This window comes from Phyllobates terribilis, unplaced genomic scaffold (assembly GCF_046119375.1).
Source record: "Phyllobates terribilis strain yellow unplaced genomic scaffold, ASM4611937v1 Scaffold_1__5_contigs__length_1240528914, whole genome shotgun sequence".
Classification (NCBI taxonomy): Eukaryota; Metazoa; Chordata; class Amphibia; order Anura; family Dendrobatidae; genus Phyllobates; species Phyllobates terribilis.
The window spans coordinates 808,506,726-808,526,912 of NW_027362761.1; the positions used below are offsets into that span (position 1 = coordinate 808,506,726).

Consider the following 20,187-nt stretch of genomic DNA (forward strand, 5'->3'; position numbering starts at 1 on the left):
TGACCGGTTCCTTTTAAAGGGTTGTCCAGTCTCAGAAGAAAAGCCGGCAGTCACTGCCAAATCAAATGAGATTGCAGGCTGCCAAATCATCGTGACCTAGCTCGATACCTATATTCCCCTGTATTGCACATGCATGGTCACATGACCGCATGTAACCGATTCATATACCTGTGGTCATGTGCTGACTAGCCTCACCGGCTTCTCTCAATAGAAGAGAATTGAAAAAAGCCCAAAGTTTCGCCGACACGTGACTGCAAGTATCAGTCAAGAAACCAACAACCCGCATGGGGAACATAGGGTAGTCGTGTCTGCGCACGATTCAGCAGTCTGCAGTCACACAGTGACCAGACAACCCCTTTAAAGTAACAGCCCAGCAAATATTTTTTTTCATCCTTTCACCTCCCCCATCTGACCACCTAACACACTGTACACTTCTCTTCTATAGTGTACTTTTTCCCAAATCGTTTAAAGGGTTGTCTATCCCTTAGAAAATTGCTGAATCCTAACAGTTTGTAATATACACACCGCTAAGATTCAGCTCTGCTTCCTGGTTCCAGAGGTTGTCACAACAATGTGTGTGATTTGCCGAGTTGCAGTCACTTCTCAATAGAATCTATAGTGCAACTATGCAAATTACATACTGTGATGAACCTGTAGCCGCCATCTTGGTAATGATAAATCATATCCAGGGATGGCCACACTTCAGCAGCCCCCACCCTTGGGACCTTCTGTTAAAACGTCAACTAGATAGTTTCCCCCCATCCAGGCTCCTGTAAGATAAGAAGCCTACTTAACACTTGAATGCTAGGAGCTTCAAAGACTTCGAGAGGAAACACAGCCAGCAGGGGGGGGTGCTTCGTCTATCTGTACCTGACCATTTGTCCCATAGGACTAGTTTCTTTGTCTGTCACAAGCATGGAGGCATAAGATATAGAAACATGAAAAGTACACGCATGTTGCATGGGATGGGCCAATAAAAAAATATCACGGCGTCCCGGAGCCATTGCGCACACAAGCCTCCGCGGTAGACGTTTGTACGTGCTCTGGAAGCCAAGATATAGCGCGGAGCCATTCCTGAGGACCGTATGGTATCATAATTGATATCAAAAGGTCGGTTACGGCGGCCCGAATCCATGGGAACCCCTGGGGGTATCATGAGACCATCCCAGAAGAAGTTATTGGGTTCCATAGAATTTGGGCTTCTGATCGAAGTTAGACCTGAGGGTGGAGACTGAGCCAGCTGACCTCACCAGCAGTGGGCGGGACGGGGCAGGTAAGATAGCAGGACAGACAAGAGACAAGTCAGTTTTTGACCCAAGAGTGGTGTGCTGAACATCTGAGCACCAGCTGAGGCCACCAAGGGGAGGAGCAGTTTGACCATGCGGTGGTAGGCCTCAGCCTGTAACAAAGAACCGTGCCTGCGACCGCAGAATCCTCTCCCTGCGTCACAAGAAAATCAAGAAACCGGTAACTGATATGCTGTGGTGATTCTGTGTGTTGTATTCCATTGTTGTATAGTTTAGCCTGACCTTATACCTGTGTATATTTAGTTGTATATCGTGTATCTAGTGTATTATTATAATCAATTACCTCAAGTAATTGTGGGCCTGCCTTTTATTCTGCATAACGAACGCACGTCCGTGTGAGCTCGGCTCAAGCCAAAAACGCTACCCAGGGTTGGTTCCTGACCCGATATAGGCCCATTCACGGACTGGGCGTATATCTAAAATAGGGACTGGTGGCAGCATACCAACTGGGGATTGGGGAAGGCTGGTAGTGACGGTCGGAGGTTCAGATATATATATTCCTGGCGCGGCCAAGGAAGATATATATACCGCCCTCACTACAGAGGGCCCCGATACCCAGTAGGTTACAGGACAGTCTCCCTGGCGACCGCTTATCCTAGGTGCAGTTCCTTGACTGACCTGAGGCTAAGAGGGCGCTAGCGAGTTGTGCTGTGTAGTGACGTTACGGTTTAGTGACGTTGAAGGGATAACACACTACCGTGTTCCCTGCGCTGGTTGCAGCTTCCTGGCACTACTTTCTCTAGGTGCAGTACCTTGACTGACCTGAGAGGTAAGGGGGCGCCAGAGAGCTGCACCCACCGGCCGGCTTTCATCACATTGGTGGCAGAGCGGTGGGATTGCAGAATAATAGTGTTGTGGGACCCCTACTCCCAGGCACTAAAGACTGCCAGTGGTAACTTCCACTGCTGGAGTCTTAAGGTCAGCCCAACGTTAGACGGTCAGGCTAAAAGTATAACAAGGTGTGTGCAAACTCAGGGTTGCAGCGGTGTCGGTTACCAAGATGGCAGACGGCACCAGGAGCAAGACCCTGCAGGAGGCTAATGCTACGGTCCGTGTGGCAGGAGGGGAGGACATTGTTACTCATGGCGAGGAGGAGTCCAGCCCGGGCACCTCAGGGAGCCAGTCCCCAGTATACGGTCCCGCAGTGGGCTGCCCACCACCTACCCAGCCCAGCCTGTCCAGATCACAAGCCCTTTTACAAGCGGCTATGGCAAGTCTCCAGTCTCATGGCGATGCCGTCTACAAAACCCTCCTGGCAGCATCAGAGAAGGCAGCGGAGGAGGAGCGCGAAGCTGCAGAGCGCCGGGAGGCTGCGGAGCGTGAAGCTGCAGAGCGCCGGGAGGCTGCGGAGCGTGCAGAGCGAGCTGCGGAGCGCCAGCACCAACTGGACCTGGCCCAGCGGGGGCTTCCGCTAGAGCAACCAACCCATCAGGAGACCAAGTCGTCCAAAGTCCGAGCTGAGGACTTCCCTCTACTGGAGAAGGATGGGGACCTGGACTCCTTTCTGGTGGCATTTGAACGGACCTGTCTTCAGCACCATCTGGCCCGGGATCAGTGGGCCAGATACCTGACCCCCCGTTTGAGGGGTAAGTCCCTGGATGCCTTGGGGGACTTACCTGCCGGGGAGGTACAGAACTACGACTGCATCAAGCGGGCCCTGATCCGGCAGTACAACCTCACTCCCGAGTCGTACCGCCAGAAGTTCCGGAGCCTGCTGCGTGGCCCCAAGGACACCTGGACCGATCATATGCGGGCGCTGTTGAGAGCCGCAGAGCACTGGACCTCGGGTCTAGCGCTTACTACCCGCCAGGAGGTCCAGGAACTGTTCGTCACGGAGCAGTTTTTGTGGAACTGCCCAGAGGACCTCCGACAGTTCCTCCGTGACCGAAAACCAACAGGGGCTTCTGCTACAGCCGCCCTGGCAGACGAGTATGCCAATAACAGGGCGCCTGAGCTGAAGAAGACTGCCAGCAGCACCTGGAGAGGGGGTAAGCCCAGTCATGCCCCTGTTTCCCCGGCCCCTAGAACACAAGGGGTGTATCCCCCTGTTGCCCTCTCCAGGCAAGGACCAGACGTAAGACGTTGTCATCTATGCAACAAACCAGGACACTTTAGGGCTGAGTGTCCCCAGCGCCAAAAGACCCCATCCCAGTCCCAGAGAGCGCCCAATGTTTTGTGTGTGGGAGGGGGTGGTGGTAGGTCCCTGGACAACATCCAACCCGTCACCATAGGCCGTTCTGCGGTCATGGGACTGCGGGACACGGGCGCTGAACGAACACTGGTACGGCCTGAGGTGGTGTCCCCCCAGGACTTGGTACCAGGAAAGACTCTTTCCGTCTCCGGGGTTGGAGGCGTGGAGCCGGCACTTCCCGTTGCCATGGTGTATTTGGACTGGGGTGCCGGAAGGGGGATGCGGGAGGTGGGAGTAACGCCAAATATTCCCGCAAATGTTTTATTAGGGACCGACTTGGGGCGTCTAGTATCGCAGTATGTACCCTCTGAACCCCCAAGTTCGGCCCCCCAAGAGTGTATTGATTTGTCTGCTGCTAATGCCAACCATGTTGTATGTAGTGTGTGTCCTGCTGAGGAGGAGGGAGTGAAACCTGAGGGTAACACCTGCACAGACACAACACAAACAGGGTTAGTGAAAGCAGGTGGGGAGTGTGGGGATGCCCGCAGAGGTGCTCAGCCGGCGTGCCGTGACCTCTTGTCCTCCGGTGAGGGAGGGGGCGGGCAGGATTCTGTAGAGGGAAGCTCAGGGATGGAGAGGGGGGCAGCTACCGGCAGTGTAGGGCTCCCAGGGGTATCCAGGCTGCTGAGTATAGGCCCACTGCAGGGGGAGGAACAGGCCATGGGAGGTGGGGGTGTCCCAAGAGAGGAGCCGCCAGGTAAGACCCCAGGGCAGGAGTTCCCCACATCCGAGATGTCCAAAGGCCTAGGAAGCCTGCCTGATCGGGCGGCTTGGTCAGAAACAGAGGGGAAGCAGGCACTACCCACGGTCACAGCGGTCATAGCCGCTGTCACCAGGAGTGGGAGCGCCGGAGCCCAAGGAGCCTTGCAGAGGTCCGACGGCTTCCCCACTTCTGACCAAGTGTCTGCCGGGTCAGACAGCGGCCAGGTGACATGCCCGGAGGGGCTGACAGAGGATGTGGCAGTTTCGTCGATTCTGGCCACATCAAGTCAGGAATTTCAGGCTGCGTTGGAAGCAGACGACAGCCTGAAAGCTCTCAAGGAACAGGCGGCACAGCCTCCCATGGAGTCAGACTGCGAGCGTGTGGTCTGGGACCAGGGACGGCTGTACCGGGTAACGGTCCAGCAGGGTTCACCGGAGGCGTGGCCCAGGGACCGACAGTTAGTGGTACCCTATCCGTTCAGGGCGGAATTGTTGCGGATCGCACACGAGATTCCGATGGCCGGACACCTAGGGATCGCTAAAACCAAGGCCAGGATAGCTCAGCATTTCTACTGGCCTGGGATGGGAGCCGCGGTGGGTGCCTACTGCCGTTCGTGTGACACCTGTCAGAGGGTGGGGAAGGCGGGGCCGCGCCCCAAAGCCCCACTGGTAACTCTGCCAATCATCGAAGAGCCTTTCTCGAGGGTCGCTGTGGATCTTATTGGACCTCTGTCCACTCCCAGCCACTCCGGGAAATGCTTCATACTCACGGTAGTGGACTATGCCACCCGGTACCCGGAAGCGGTAGCTTTGTCGTCCATTCGGGCCGACAAGGTGGCTACCGCCTTACTGGAGATCTTCTCCAGAGTGGGTTTCCCCCAAGAAATGCTCACCGACCGAGGGACCCAGTTCATGTCGCGGCTGATGGAGTCCCTCTGTAAGCAAATGCAGGTGCAACATCTGGTGGCCAGCCCGTATCACCCACAGACTAATGGCCTGTGTGAGCGGTTCAATGGCACCTTAAAGCAGATGCTTAAGATGTTGGTCGACTCCCACGGGAGAGACTGGGAGCGTTACCTCCCACACCTCCTATTTGCTTACCGGGAGGTTCCGCAGGCCTCAACGGGGTTCTCCCCCTTTGAGCTCCTGTACGGGCGACGGGTACGGGGCCCCCTGGCTCTGGTGAAGGAAGCATGGGAAGGGGATTTGGCCACCCCCGAGGTGTCGGTCATCGAGTATGTCGTGCGCCACCGGGACAGGATGATGGCCTTGGCAAAGCTGGTGCAGGACAATATGGCCCAGGCCCAGGCCGACCAGAAGCGGTGGTACGACCAGAATGCTTGTGAGAGGACCTACCAGGTGGGTCAAAAGGTGTGGGTACTGGTCCCCGTACCACAGAACAAGCTTCAGGCAGCCTGGGAAGGTCCCTACTTCGTGCACCAGAAACTCAATGCCGTCACCTATCTGGTCACCCTGGATCACGCCCGTGGAAGGAGGAAGGCCTTCCACGTGAACATGATGAAGGCTCATCATGAGCGGGAAGCGACTGCCCACCCAGTGTGCAACCTTCCCGAGGAAGGAGAGGTAGAAACCCTCCTGGATCTGCTCACCCAAGCCAAGGCGGGTGGGTCCATCGAGGATGTGGGGGTTGGCCACCAGCTCACGGAGGACCAACGGTCCCAGCTGGGGACCACCCTGCACCCCTTCCGGGGGCTGTTCAGCAGCCTGCCCGGAAGGACTGAGATGGCTGTCCACGACGTGGACACTGGCGATCACCCGCCGATCCGGCGTTCAGCATATCGGGTCTCTTTCGAGGTGCAGGGAAACATGCGCCAAGAGATAGACGAGATGCTGAAGCTGGGGGTGATCCAGGCATCCAGCAGCGCGTGGGCCTCGCCTGTAGTCCTCGTACCAAAGAAGGACCGAACTACACGGTTCTGCGTGGACTACCGGGGGCTCAACGCTGTAACGGCCACCGATGCGTTCCCCATACCACGCATCGATGACCTGCTCGATCGGATGGCCGGGGCTAAGTACCTGACCATCATGGATCTGAGCCGGGGGTACTGGCAGATTCCTCTGACCCCCGCGGCAAGGGAACGCTCTGCCTTTATCACCCCTTTTGGACTGTACGAGTCCACAGTGATGCCATTCGGCATGAAGAATGCCCCTGCCACTTTTCAGCGGATGGTCAATACGCTGCTTGAGGGACTTGAAGGGTACGCGGCTGCGTACTTGGACGATATTGCAGTCTTCAGTCCCACTTGGGAGGATCACCTAGAGCACCTGCGGCAGGTGCTCGGTCGGATCCACCGGGCAGGCTTGACCATCAAGCCGGAAAAGTGCCAGCTGGGCATGAGTGAGGTCCTCTACCTGGGTCACCGGGTAGGCGGGGGGGTTCTGAAGCCAGAACCTGGGAAAGTGGATGCCATCGCATCCTGGCCCACTCCTAGGACCAAAAAGCAGGTGATGTCCTTCTTGGGGACCGCCGGGTACTATAGGAGGTTCGTCCCACACTATAGCACCCTGGCCAAGCCCCTGACGGACCTCACCAAGAAGAAGCTGCCCGTCGCAGTCGACTGGACAGTCGCCTGCGAGACAGCTTTCGGGGCACTCAAGGCCGCCCTAAGTAGCTCCCCTGTACTGCAAGCTGCCGACTTCGACCGGCCGTTTGTGGTACAGACCGACGCCAGTGACTTTGGCCTCGGTGCTGTGCTAAGTCAGGTCAACACGACAGGCCAGGAACATCCTGTCTTGTACCTGAGCAGGAAGCTACTGCCCCGGGAGGTGGCTTACTCCACGGTGGAAAAAGAATGCCTGGCAATTGTATGGGCCCTGCAGCGTCTGCAGCCCTACTTGTACGGGAGCCATTTCACCGTGGAGACGGACCACAACCCCCTCAGCTGGTTACACACGGTCTCTGGGTCGAATGGCAGGTTGCTACGCTGGAGCCTCGCTCTCCAGCAGTACCACTTCTCCATTCGCCACAGAAGAGGCCGTGACCACGGTAACGCTGACGGGTTATCCCGGCAAGGGGAGGGTGCAGAAGGACGCACGGGGGAACACAGGAATGTGCTACCCCCTCGCGCCCTCGTATAGGGGGAGGTGTGATGAACCTGTAGCCGCCATCTTGGTAATGATAAATCATATCCAGGGATGGCCACACTTCAGCAGCCCCCACCCTTGGGACCTTCTGTTAAAACGTCAACTAGATAGTTTCCCCCCATCCAGGCTCCTGTAAGATAAGAAGCCTACTTAACACTTGAATGCTAGGAGCTTCAAAGACTTCGAGAGGAAACACAGCCAGCAGGGGGGGGTGCTTCGTCTATCTGTACCTGACCATTTGTCCCATAGGACTAGTTTCTTTGTCTGTCACAAGCATGGAGGCATAAGATATAGAAACATGAAAAGTACACGCATGTTGCATGGGATGGGCCAATAAAAAAATATCACGGCGTCCCGGAGCCATTGCGCACACAAGCCTCCGCGGTAGACGTTTGTACGTGCTCTGGAAGCCAAGATATAGCGCGGAGCCATTCCTGAGGACCGTATGGTATCATAATTGATATCAAAAGGTCGGTTACGGCGGCCCGAATCCATGGGAACCCCTGGGGGTATCATGAGACCATCCCAGAAGAAGTTATTGGGTTCCATAGAATTTGGGCTTCTGATCGAAGTTAGACCTGAGGGTGGAGACTGAGCCAGCTGACCTCACCAGCAGTGGGCGGGACGGGGCAGGTAAGATAGCAGGACAGACAAGAGACAAGTCAGTTTTTGACCCAAGAGTGGTGTGCTGAACATCTGAGCACCAGCTGAGGCCACCAAGGGGAGGAGCAGTTTGACCATGCGGTGGTAGGCCTCAGCCTGTAACAAAGAACCGTGCCTGCGACCGCAGAATCCTCTCCCTGCGTCACAAGAAAATCAAGAAACCGGTAACTGATATGCTGTGGTGATTCTGTGTGTTGTATTCCATTGTTGTATAGTTTAGCCTGACCTTATACCTGTGTATATTTAGTTGTATATCGTGTATCTAGTGTATTATTATAATCAATTACCTCAAGTAATTGTGGGCCTGCCTTTTATTCTGCATAACGAACACACGTCCGTGTGAGCTCGGCTCAAGCCAAAAACGCTACCCAGGGTTGGTTCCTGACCCGATATAGGCCCATTCACGGACTGGGCGTATATCTAAAATAGGGACTGGTGGCAGCATACCAACTGGGGATTGGGGAAGGCTGGTAGTGACGGTCGGAGGTTCAGATATATATATTCCTGGCGCGGCCAAGGAAGATATATATACCGCCCTCACTACAGAGGGCCCCGATACCCAGTAGGTTACAGGACAGTCTCCCTGGCGACCGCTTATCCTAGGTGCAGTTCCTTGACTGACCTGAGGCTAAGAGGGCGCTAGCGAGTTGTGCTGTGTAGTGACGTTACGGTTTAGTGACGTTGAAGGGATAACACACTACCGTGTTCCCTGCGCTGGTTGCAGCTTCCTGGCACTACTTTCTCTAGGTGCAGTACCTTGACTGACCTGAGAGGTAAGGGGGCGCCAGAGAGCTGCACCCACCGGCCGGCTTTCATCACACATACTTATTTATTTACTCACTTACATAGCGCCATTAATTCCACAGCACTTTACAAACATTATGGGCACTGTCCCCATTGGGGCTCACAATCTGCATTCCCTATCAGTATGTCTTTGGAGTGTGAGAGGAAACCGGAGAACTCGGAGGAAACCCACACAAACACGGGGAGAACATACAAACTCCTTGCAGATGTTGTCCTTGGTGGGATTTGTACCCATGACCCCAGTGCTGCAAGGCTGCAGTGCTAACCACTGAGCCACTGACTTGCCATCATGTGACAACTGCAGGAACCAGCACATGGAGCCTAATCCTAACAATGGTTATATTGCACACTGCTAGGATTCTGCAAGCTGCACAGCTTTAGAACCCCTACAAAAAAATAAAAGTAGGCCAACCTATATCAAATGGTTACACTGATGAACAGATATTGTACACTACATGATGATAAAATAGTAATTTTAGCAAATATAGCTTTATAAAAAGTTCTATAAAAGGTTGCAAAATCCACAGACCAAAAAACAAGAGAGCCAGAGAATATAGAACAAACAAAGTACTAAACAACAAGGTGCCAAGTGCATATATCACTAACATGGTCCACCCGGAAGAAGTGAAGGCGTATATGTTGGGATGCACAGAGCTTGTTGGGCTGGCACTTAGCTTTGTTATTTATATACATACATACACACATACACACACACACACACACATATACTTTATGGCTTTGTTGCTTCTATATTCTATGCATTTGGTCAATGTTTGACTGTTTGGGCCATTATATGTGACCAATATACTACTTTAACACTTCTGTATCATATGTACTGCATTTCATACAAGCTGACACCCAGATCTTTTTTTTTTGTCTGTGCATTTTCCCACCTTTGTAAATGTTTATTTTATACAACTTTTTATGAAGCTATATTTTATAAAATTTATATTTTAATCACGATGTAGGGGTACAGCATCTGTTATTTGATGTAACAAGTTGCACAGCTTGCCAAAACTGTCGCCAGGTGTTGACAATCCCTTTCAGCCTCCCGTTTTCTTCTCTTCCACCTTCATCTCGATTCCCATATTTCACCCTGGATTGTATTCCTCAATTACTGCTATTCTTCCCATGATGCATCAAGTACAGTGCCATATGAGCAGCTAGTACCATGTCATTGCCATGACAGTGCCATATGAGAAGCTAGTACCATACAGTCAGGAGGCTGAAGTGTGATCATCTACTGTACATTTTAACAATGTGACAGGCAATGTGCAGTCATTAGCAGTAACTGTGATAGGAGTTTCTGCACCCCACACCACCACTGCATGGAGAACTTCAGTGGTACGGTCTATGCAATTTCAGGCAGTACTGAAATGTGAGAAATAAAGCCATGCAATTCCCAGGGGATTCACCAAGTGATTACATGGCTCAACCGAAAAGAATACCATGAATTTTCAGGTAGGGAGGAACAATTAAATAAGGGAATACTAGATAAATTATATGCCCTGGGAAACTGGTAGAAGAAATTTAAAAAAAATTAACTTGAGTGCTGCACAAGTTTAAAAAATGTGTTAAAAGATCCAAAGTTAGTAAAACAGGTGGTTTATATTTTAGCATTTGTTTCTTCGTTTTTAAAGATTGAATAAAACAGGGACTTTTTTTTTTTCTTACTATCCCGTTTTATCCCACCAATTACATCAAAATGAATTGAACGCATCAAATGATGCAAGCAAAAGAAAATCAACGGAAAACTTCAAGCAGTCTCAATTGTTTATTTTTTTGCTCACTCTTCCGCTTCTGAAACACTAGCATGCAGTTTTGTACCAGATTGTAGGGTTTTTACTGCTCAATAGAGGTTATTTATGGCGTATTTCTTATCGGTATTGAAACACTAACAATGTCGAAATTCTCCATCCACTACAGCAGATACACAGGCACAACCAAACAATTTACCTCTAAAAGATGGTCTATCAAAGGAGTTTGCTTGCTGGCGGGAGTCAGGCAGAGGTTTTCAATGACAAGAACTCTCATGAAATCAAAGACAAACTTCTTGGCGGGGTGACTGGTTAGGTAAGTCTTAGAGCCGACATTACAGTACTCAGATTGGCTTCTGTTCATTCCAGAGTCTGATGCAAAGGCTTTAAATTCTTCAGCAGGCGATCCCACCTCATCATCAAGGTCAGTGACCTGGAAAATAAAGTGTGTGATTTAAGTTTTTACAACAATATGTGAGCACTGCAGGTAAGGCTCATTACTGACCAAGATTAACACTTATACAAGTCTATAGGACTACAAAGATTATTGGAGGATATTTGCCATATACATGGGTACAGTATTATATGTTAAACAGCACCAGTGGTTAAAAAACAATCACAACACAGGCATTAGCTGGCAACTGCCAATGTAAAATCAGTATCTCATCCAACTACGCTACTATAATTTGCTATTGGGTAGAACAATTATGTCATATTGTAAAGTGACATATTTATCTGTATAAGAAGATAAACCCAGTCTACTTCTACAGTGGTGTAACTTAAAGGTGTTGTCCAATGAACATAATACATTTTTAATCAATAGATATTGAAATAATAAGTTTCACAATTGGATGCGTTAAAAAAAATGCTCCTGTGCGGAGATAATCTTATAAATGTGCCCGTTATATACTGTTATTTGCTGTGTCTGCCCATACGGAGCTGCTCCAATACTTGGTTGGCACATACCACAGCTTCTGGCCAGGGAAAGAAGCATAAGCCACTTATGGTGACAAGGCAGAAACACTCACTCATGTGATAAACAAAAAGGCAGGGAGATACGTTCCCTCACACAACCAAATTTCCCTACATGTCTGTTTTATCACAGGAGTAAATATTTCTGCTGTATCACCTGCCACTGCAGCTCCTACATCAATGACTTGATTTATGATGAGCTCAGAGGGCTGGAGACGTGGCAGAAACACTTGTTCCTGTAATAAAACAAGCAGGGAAATGTGTTATTGAAAGCAGCAGCTGCGAGTTTCTGATGTGTTGTCGGTATACTCACTTATCATAAGTGACTTATGCTTACTTCCCCCGACTAGGAACTGTGGTATGTCTCAACCATAAACTGGAGCAGCTCTGCATGGTAGGAAACATCAAACTAACAGTATATAGCAGGGGCACATTTATAAGATTATTTCAGCACAGGAACTTTTTTTAACACATCCAACTTTGGAAGTTATCATTCCAAGATCTATTAAAATGTACTTACGTACTTTGTTCATGAGACAACTTCGTTAAAGGCTGTGGGCCCCAGTGTAAGATCTCTAACAATGCCTGTCACAATCATGAGTCTTTAATAAAATTATTGGTCTTCCTATATGGGCCAAAGAGAACTTTTGGGCCTCTAGCCTTCAGGGCCTGGTAACTCCATGTACATCAATAACATTACTGTGCCATTATCATGTATTGCCATCTGGTTCTCACCAGTGCCAATGCAGCTATTCAATATGAAACACTGCTCCAGAAGGGACATTAATAGCCACACCATCAAATATTTGCTTGGCTTCAGCAGAAGATATGCAACGTATTGTGTCCTGACAAACCGAAATAATCAGTTTGTCATTGGTGACAATAGAGCAGTAACAGAACATTAGCTTTGTACATAGAGATGGCGACGTCCCTGTAACAGCCACCTGCAATATGCCACTACTTGGCACCAGAGGCCTAGCTAACATTAGGCAGATGAACAAGGATAACCCAGCTCACTGACACAATGAGCACAGGCCTGCCCAGACCATGTAGAAACAGTCTCTAATCCTAAGAGGCCTATTCAGCGCCATCTGTCACACATGCACATGTGCGGATCAGTAATACAAAGACATCTTTATACGCCGTGTCAGCACGACAGCAGTGCATTACCAATACTGCTCACTTGTGAAGTAAAGAGACCGGCCATCAAAACTCAACACATCTCTGTAAACCATCCATCACCAAGCTCTCCCATAGAAATTCAGAGATGACATTAGCTAATGAAATGTATAATACTGCATATTTTCAAGTATTGCTGCCTACACTATTGACAAAGATGGAGTTTGAAGCCTCTGTCGGACATCTTGCTAAATTTAAAGGGCTAAAACAGCAGAGCATGCAGATCTATTCTTCCTGTCAAGTCGGTACAACACGGTGCCCCATTGTGTTATCTGTTGACGTACAGAGTCTAAATAGGAAATCACTTCTAGTCACTGACAGGAGAAATAGTTGACAACATTCACTAAAAGCAGCGGTAATTCTCGAACAACAAGTACATTCAGCTCTTTCGAACACAGAAGCATTCGGCCAGATGGAACTTGAAGCTCACAGTTCATTTTACAAAAAAACTTAAGGTGCATTTATACTGCAAGATTATGGTGAACAAGTGGAAAAACATGTTTCTTGTTAAACTTGCACTGTAAACAGGCTGCGGATCACCAGAGGTATGAGCAAAACATCGCTCGTCGGGTGAGATGATCTTTTATGCTGCGCATCTGGTCAGCGCAACATTCTGTGTAAACAGGCCGCTAGCTGTAGAGAACAGTGACAGCTTATGTGCACTGAACAATTTATTACCGACTGTTCAGGTGGGAATCTATCTGAAGAGAGGTTGGCTTGTGTAAACAACCTATTAAATGACCCCAACGCAGAGTGTGAACCGATCCTTACTCTGGCAATATATGCAAGGTTTTAGGTGGTGACCCATTGTTTAGGAAAGACCAGCATACTATGCTTTCCTATACAATTTTGGCATCTGTCGAGTCCATAGGGTCCTATAAATACAATGGCTACCCACAAGCTCAAATCTTTGACAGACAGTGTATATTGGAAACACAGTGTGAGAATAGAAGTCAAAGATTAATTATGTAATCTAATTTAAAGTCATGTAAACTAATTCTAAATTTATAATCACAGTGACACGTGTCCATTCTCTCTCATGTCATCTACATATAGCATGTTTGTGTATTAAAAATTGAAAGGTTGAGCACTGATTGTATCTGTAGATGTGAATTCATGCAGACAGGTTACAGCTCAGCCAGATACATTGGTGTTCTTCAAATGTACAGAACCCAGCTGTGTGATGTGACATTTGCCGTTCTACGTGAAGGGGTTCGGCTAGGTGTCATTTTACACATGGCCCGTTTGCAAGCCTACGAGACTGACGTGTATCAAGGTCATTTGATTCTTGGTTTACTAATTGCTTTCTTGTCCCTATTTACTCATTAGCTTTGTTGATGAATGTCAACATGCTATTTATTCATACTGTACTATATTCATGTGCACAAGCTTATATGTAACGTGGAGAAGAGAAATAAATTGTGAAAATACAAATCAACAGAACATGCTGATGCTTAAAAAAAAATAATTGTCAATTCGTAAGAAGACTATTCAAATGGAAACCAATATGGAGGCACTTCACATTCCTTCTTATGCAACATAGGCAATCACAGCTGAATGCAAAAGTATCAAAACCATTATCATACTTTGGCTACTTATCAAACCTCTGTGGTTTTTCTAGATGGAAGTATACTTTTAACCTTCCATGATACTCCGCAAAATTTCCAGTGCTCAGCATAAATCAGTACACCCCAACATATTTGTAATAAAACCTTTAGTTTCCTTTCAAAACGAACATTTTTTTACGGGATACCATACTACAAAATACTCAAATGTGGCCATAGATGGCAAATAAGATTTCTAATTTTGCATACCCAAAAAGTAATTTTCCTAAAAAATTAATTCAATGTGGCAAAATGAGGACACCCCAATGAAAGCCTTTGGAGCGAAGCTACAAGTATAGGCTCGAAAATCCTAATTAACAAGAATTCAACCACAGGTAAATCTAATTATTCACTGAACTGCTGTCCAGCTGACAGCTGTCTATAAAATGTCATTACTTAATAAAGAAAACCCCTTCCCATTTAATGCTTTCAGCAATAGCACCACGCGGAAGAGAAATGTGGCAAAACCTGAGGATGAAAATTTCTTTACACAAAAAGATGAAAACTATAAGATCAACAAAGCTTTACTTATCAGTCATAATACTGTAGCAAAAGCCATACAAAAATGTAAGAAAGATGGATTACAAAACGTTTTATGAAACTCAGTCTTGTCAACATTATGGAAATTGTTCTTGTGCTCAGTGACTTCTTGGTTAAAATTTTACTTTTCAAAGGGGGTGTACTCAATTATACTGATAACTATATGGTGAGGTAGAAATAATGTTAAAGGGTTAATGCAAGTAAATGCAAAGCACTTGGCTCCTTACCATTTCAGAGTATGGTCGAATGTTAAAGGGGAACACCGTGGCCGCCAGGGCACAAAGGAAGTCAGGACTCATCCACATTGGTGCAAGATCTGGGACATTATGGTAAAGGTAGCGAAAGAACTGCATCAATGTAACGGGATACTCCCGGAGCCAGGAACCTTCTTCCTCTGACTGCCATGGCTATGGTCAAATGGAAAAAGAATAAAATTAGAAAGACCTTAGGAATTACATTATTTATTAAACATCCTTACATAGCTTTCACTGCAATAAGCTAAATCTAAAAGTATACTAAAGTAATAATATCAAACAGCACTTACAGAATTCAGCATTGTCCTGAGCATACCCAGTAAGAGTAATGCAGCTTCTGTGCAAACGTTGTGGATAGAGGAGAAGACATTTCCACTGGACGCGGGTACCCCGAAGATAAAAGTCCAGATGGAGTCCAAGTCAAACTAAGGAAGAAAAACATAAAGGGGGCAGATTCATCAAAGTGTTTCACGAGAACACTGGTGTAAAACATTTTGAAAAGTTGCAAAATTGTTGCGCAACGCGGTGTTGCGGCTTTTGGTGTTTTCACGCCAATTTAAAGCTGCTCTGCCAAAATAGGTGGAACTGGGGAGGAACCAGGGTAGGATGGGGCATGGCTATGGCTATCCATCAAATTCATGAAAAGTTCCGGTAATTTGGATATCAGGACTGTCACTGAGGCACACGCCACTGAAAAGATGCACAAAATTTGTGCGCCTCTTACTGGATTTGGTGCACATACCCCAGCAAGCCCTTCATTAAAGACATCAATCTTAATGAATCGGCCCCATGTTGTGTGCCATCTAATGATGCAAGGAGCATGGAATTCTACCATATTACTTTAGTTAAAAATGCCAGCTGGCATTGATGCCAGATTCTGTCTTGCTTATCAACACAGCCACAGCAGTACAAAATAAAAATAAAAAAGTCCACTCTATGGGTACTGGTACTAAATTGGACCAAACCAAAGAAAGTGTGTAACAAAGTTGGAATCTAGTTGAGAACAGCGGCGGATTAGAATGTATTAAAAGTATCTCATGGCCATGGGTAGATATGTGTCAGGCTAATGCAGGTTTCTCTGTAAGCGCCTGTAACATATCAGAAAAAAATCCAAAAATGCTTTTTGAGTGCAAAGTTTCGGGCTACTTCATTATCTCACCATGATACTGGGCAATAAGCAACACATTAAGGAACAAAAAAAAGGTCCATTTGGCCCAAGTCCTTGTGAAAAGGATGGTAGAATACTGAATTTCAAAAACAGAGTTCGTCAGGTTTCCAGTGCCAGCAATGAAGTGCTAGTATAAATAGGCCTATATCCTGCATTATGAGGACAAAAGGTAACTCCAATTGAAAGTATCAATCAATTATTAGCTTAAAACCAGATCACCTCTATAAAGAATGAAGATCTAATCCAAGAATTGGACACACATATACTTGTCTTACTGGCTAATTCCTACCTGGCAACCCCGGTTACTTCGGTTGCTGGTGACAGGTGCACTGACCTGCAAGTTTTCAGGCAGTTCAGTGACAGGTTGCTGCAGAAACAGTGCCATGAGCAGAAAGTAAAGTGTGGGGACATTAGTGTGCTTGGGGAGAAGGGACTGAAGAACTGGAAAGCCAGGGAAATGACAAGCATCACGGTTGATCTCCCTGACCGTTGACCTGCCTCCAGCACTCCTTCCAACGTTGAAGCCTGTAGGGCAAAAACAGAGAACCTCAGCGCTCTGAACACATTAAGTTAAACCCAAAATAGACATTGTTAGCATTTCCCATCCTAAGCCAACCTCAGTCACTAAAGTAACATAATACAAGTTCTGAAAGCAAACTAAAGAACATTAATTGCATCCATATACAAACTCTATGAGAAAAAAACTGAAACGCCATATTTCTCTTGTGGATAAAGATCAGCACTATCCCTCAAACTACTCTAGTAATTGTGTACTATAACAGCTTAAAGGCTACTATGGACAAAAATAAAGATGTTTGGTGAGAAAACAATCGTATCAAATGACCAAATTCAGAAGAAAAAATATGGAACTCACCTATGATGTTTTTCTTACTTATTAACTTCAATTTCTAAAAAGCAAGTTTAATTACATGAAGTTGCAGGATGCGTCTAAGAAAGGTTATTTTATGTCACTCCGACACTCTCTCTAGCCTGCATATAATTGGACAAGCTTTTTATGGATTGATGTTAACAAAGAAGAAAACACCATTGGTGAGTGCCATCTTTTTTTCTTCTGATTTTGAAACAGATTACCGTAGACATTGTGCACTGTGGCCAACTACTTTCTAGGATTCTCAGTATTGAGTGAATAGTTTTAACTTGATTCTTGGAGGACACCAGTGGGACATCAACAACGAACTACGAGTGGAGATACCTTCATTATGTCAAAAGTGGACAATACATTTAATTCCTCAAGAGAATTATTCAACAAGAAAAATAGCCTTGAACCTCAGAAGTGGCATTCATCACCTTAACATCTGGGGCTCTACACTAATAATGCGCCGAGCCATCTACAAAGTTTTTTGATACTTCTGTATGATAATGTGTGGATAGCTGAAGAGACAAAGATTCTAACAATGTAATTATTTTTCACTTTCACTCCTCATTGAGCAAGCAAACAATCTGGACTGTGGATTATAATGTATCTCTGGACTCCAACCCTAAAGGAAACTACAGCAAGACTCCCATATAACTCAATAACCTACAGCATGTAGACCACTGCTGCAGAAGAGTGCTCAGAGATCAGAATTACATTTTTAGAATCAGTGTTCCATTATTATAACAGATCAGGAATTTTATTCATGGTAACAGGTTCCCATTAACCCCTTCCCAACATGGCTATTTTCCATTTTATTTTTATGTTTTAGATTTTTCCTCTTCTTCCAAGAGCCATAACTTTTTTACTTTTCTGTTCACATAGCCATATGAGGGCTTGTTTTTTGTGGGATGAGTTGTACTTTTGAATGTCATTTATTTTACTATGTGATGTACTGAAAAGCAGGAAAAAATTTCCAAGTGCAGCAAAATTGCAAAAAAGAGCACGGCCACAATTGTTTTGTTTTTTTACCATGTTCACTATACAGTAAAAATAGCCTGGCAATAGGATTCTCCAGGTCAATATGATTACGCATACATAGATTACATATATATAGATTTTTTTTATTATTTATTTAGGTGGCAGAAAAAAATCGGAAATTTGTAAAAATAAATAAAAATTGTTTCTGTCGCCATTCTCCGAGATATGCAACATTTAAAATTTTTGGCTGATGGGGCTGTGTGAGTGCTTAATTTTTGTACCCTGAGCCAATATTTTTATGGTTACCATTTTGAGGCAGATACCATGTTTTGATCGCCTCTTATTGCTTTTTTTTTTTGCGGTGTTGTGCCGGCCAAAAACCCAATTCTGACATTTAGATTTTTTTCTCATTCCACCGTTTACCAATCGAGTTAATTAATTTTATAATTTTCATAGATCAGACTTTTACGGACGTAACAATACCACACATGGGGAATATTATACTTTTTTTTACTTTTTTAAAAAATTTTTTGTACTTTTTACTGTATTTGGTAGTACCCTTAGGTGACTTGAACCTGCAAACATACTATCGCGTATACTATACACAGTAATTCCATAGCATTGCTATGTATAGCAAAAATCACAGTCTCTTATGAAGACCAGTCAGACGCTGGTGTTCACAGGAGAATTGGCATGGCAGGCACAAGGGACTTCAGCAGACCCCTGACTGTCACAGCAACTCATCAACATCCTGCAATTTATTTTGTTTATAATAAAAAATAAAAGTCAGAATCATAGATCTCACTGTCCATGCCAGTCTTATTGTCCTAATCAATATGAAAAAAAAAAAGGGTTTAAACTTTCACATTTCTAGACCCACATTGGGTTTTCAAGACAGACCAGAATGATATCGACATATACTATAAATTTACCTAGTACTGTCCCGATCTTGTTGGTCAACACAGAGTCTGTTTGATCTAGCCATCCTCCCCCACTCACTCCTTCCTTAAACTTAATGAGGATTGGCTGGTTGCTCAAGAGTACCACTAAAATCCTCATGGCTGCAGTGACTGTCGTTGAATGTAGATGTTCTTCCATGAACATGATGACCCAATCAAAGCCAAGAGTCTTGACTAATTCTTCACAAGCTCTGAATGAAAGAAGAAGAAAAAGGACATTAGTTTTAAGTTCCTCAGCTACTCCTAACATGAGAAAAAACATTTGGTAATTTCCCATCTGTAGATCTTACCAGATGGCTTGGCGATGATGGTATATCAACTAATCTAAACTAGAAGATCAACATTTCTTAATACAAACTTTTTTTGTGGGTTTAGGTGAAACGTGACAGAATCATCATTTAGGCTGCCACATTCGTTCACTGATAAATTGGATGTGAACCCTTAAGATAAAATCCACAGTTCACTACAATCCTGACAGTTCATCACAGCACTAAAAAATAAACTGACCAATTCTTTATTGATGGCAGCAGCCTCTCATACGTCCTTATGAGATTGAATACGAAGCAGCATGAGCAATTGAGATCTCGGGAGGCTGGATCTCGGCAGACGAAATCTCTCTGTCCATGCGCCGCCTCCTGCAGCCATTTTCCTAAGTCCACCGCACTGAAAAGCATGGAAAGTGTGGGGGCTCTGGGCTTTCACAAAATGTCAGCGGAGCTCCAGCACTTCCGAACACCCCCTCCTACCAGCCTGGGACCCGTAGCATCACCCCACTCCTGCCACTGCCAGAAACTTCCTGCAGCAGCAACCCTGGGACCCCCCTCCATCGCAGCCAGTAAGCTACTTTCGGATTATAAAATGCACCCCATTTTCCCCGCAAATTTTGGGGGAAAAAAGTGTGTCTTATAATTTGAAAAATACGGTAGTTCTATAACATATTTGCATAAGGTGTTACTTAATGACATATTGGGAGACGAGATGGATGGTCATGAGGACTGGTTTAATTGGGTGTTGTGCAGGAGGTTATATGTATTGAGTGTATGGATAGGATTCTTTACTTGTTGTTAATGCTTTTCTATGCAAGTATACAATATCGATTTAGAGTCAGTAGCATATTAACTGGCTAC

General features: G+C 46.3%; 1 protein-coding gene across 7 annotated transcripts in view; it reads right to left on the bottom strand.

Moving 5' to 3' along the window:
- WDFY3 (WD repeat and FYVE domain containing 3) overlaps positions 1-20,187 on the bottom strand; it is a 353,725-nt gene that overhangs the window by 83,389 nt on the left and 250,149 nt on the right. For 6 of the 7 annotated variants that reach the window (XM_073637114.1, XM_073637120.1, XM_073637119.1 and 3 more), the window contains 5 exons: positions 19,034-19,251; positions 16,536-16,771; positions 15,369-15,503; positions 15,052-15,231; positions 10,729-10,962 (listed from right to left, as the gene is read on the bottom strand). In XM_073637114.1, coding sequence (XP_073493215.1) covers positions 10,729-10,962; positions 15,052-15,231; positions 15,369-15,503; positions 16,536-16,771; positions 19,034-19,251 — 1,003 coding nt within the window. The remainder of the gene's footprint in view (positions 1-10,728; positions 10,963-15,051; positions 15,232-15,368; positions 15,504-16,535; positions 16,772-19,033; positions 19,252-20,187) is intronic. The other variant, XM_073637116.1, reaches the window with a different exon arrangement.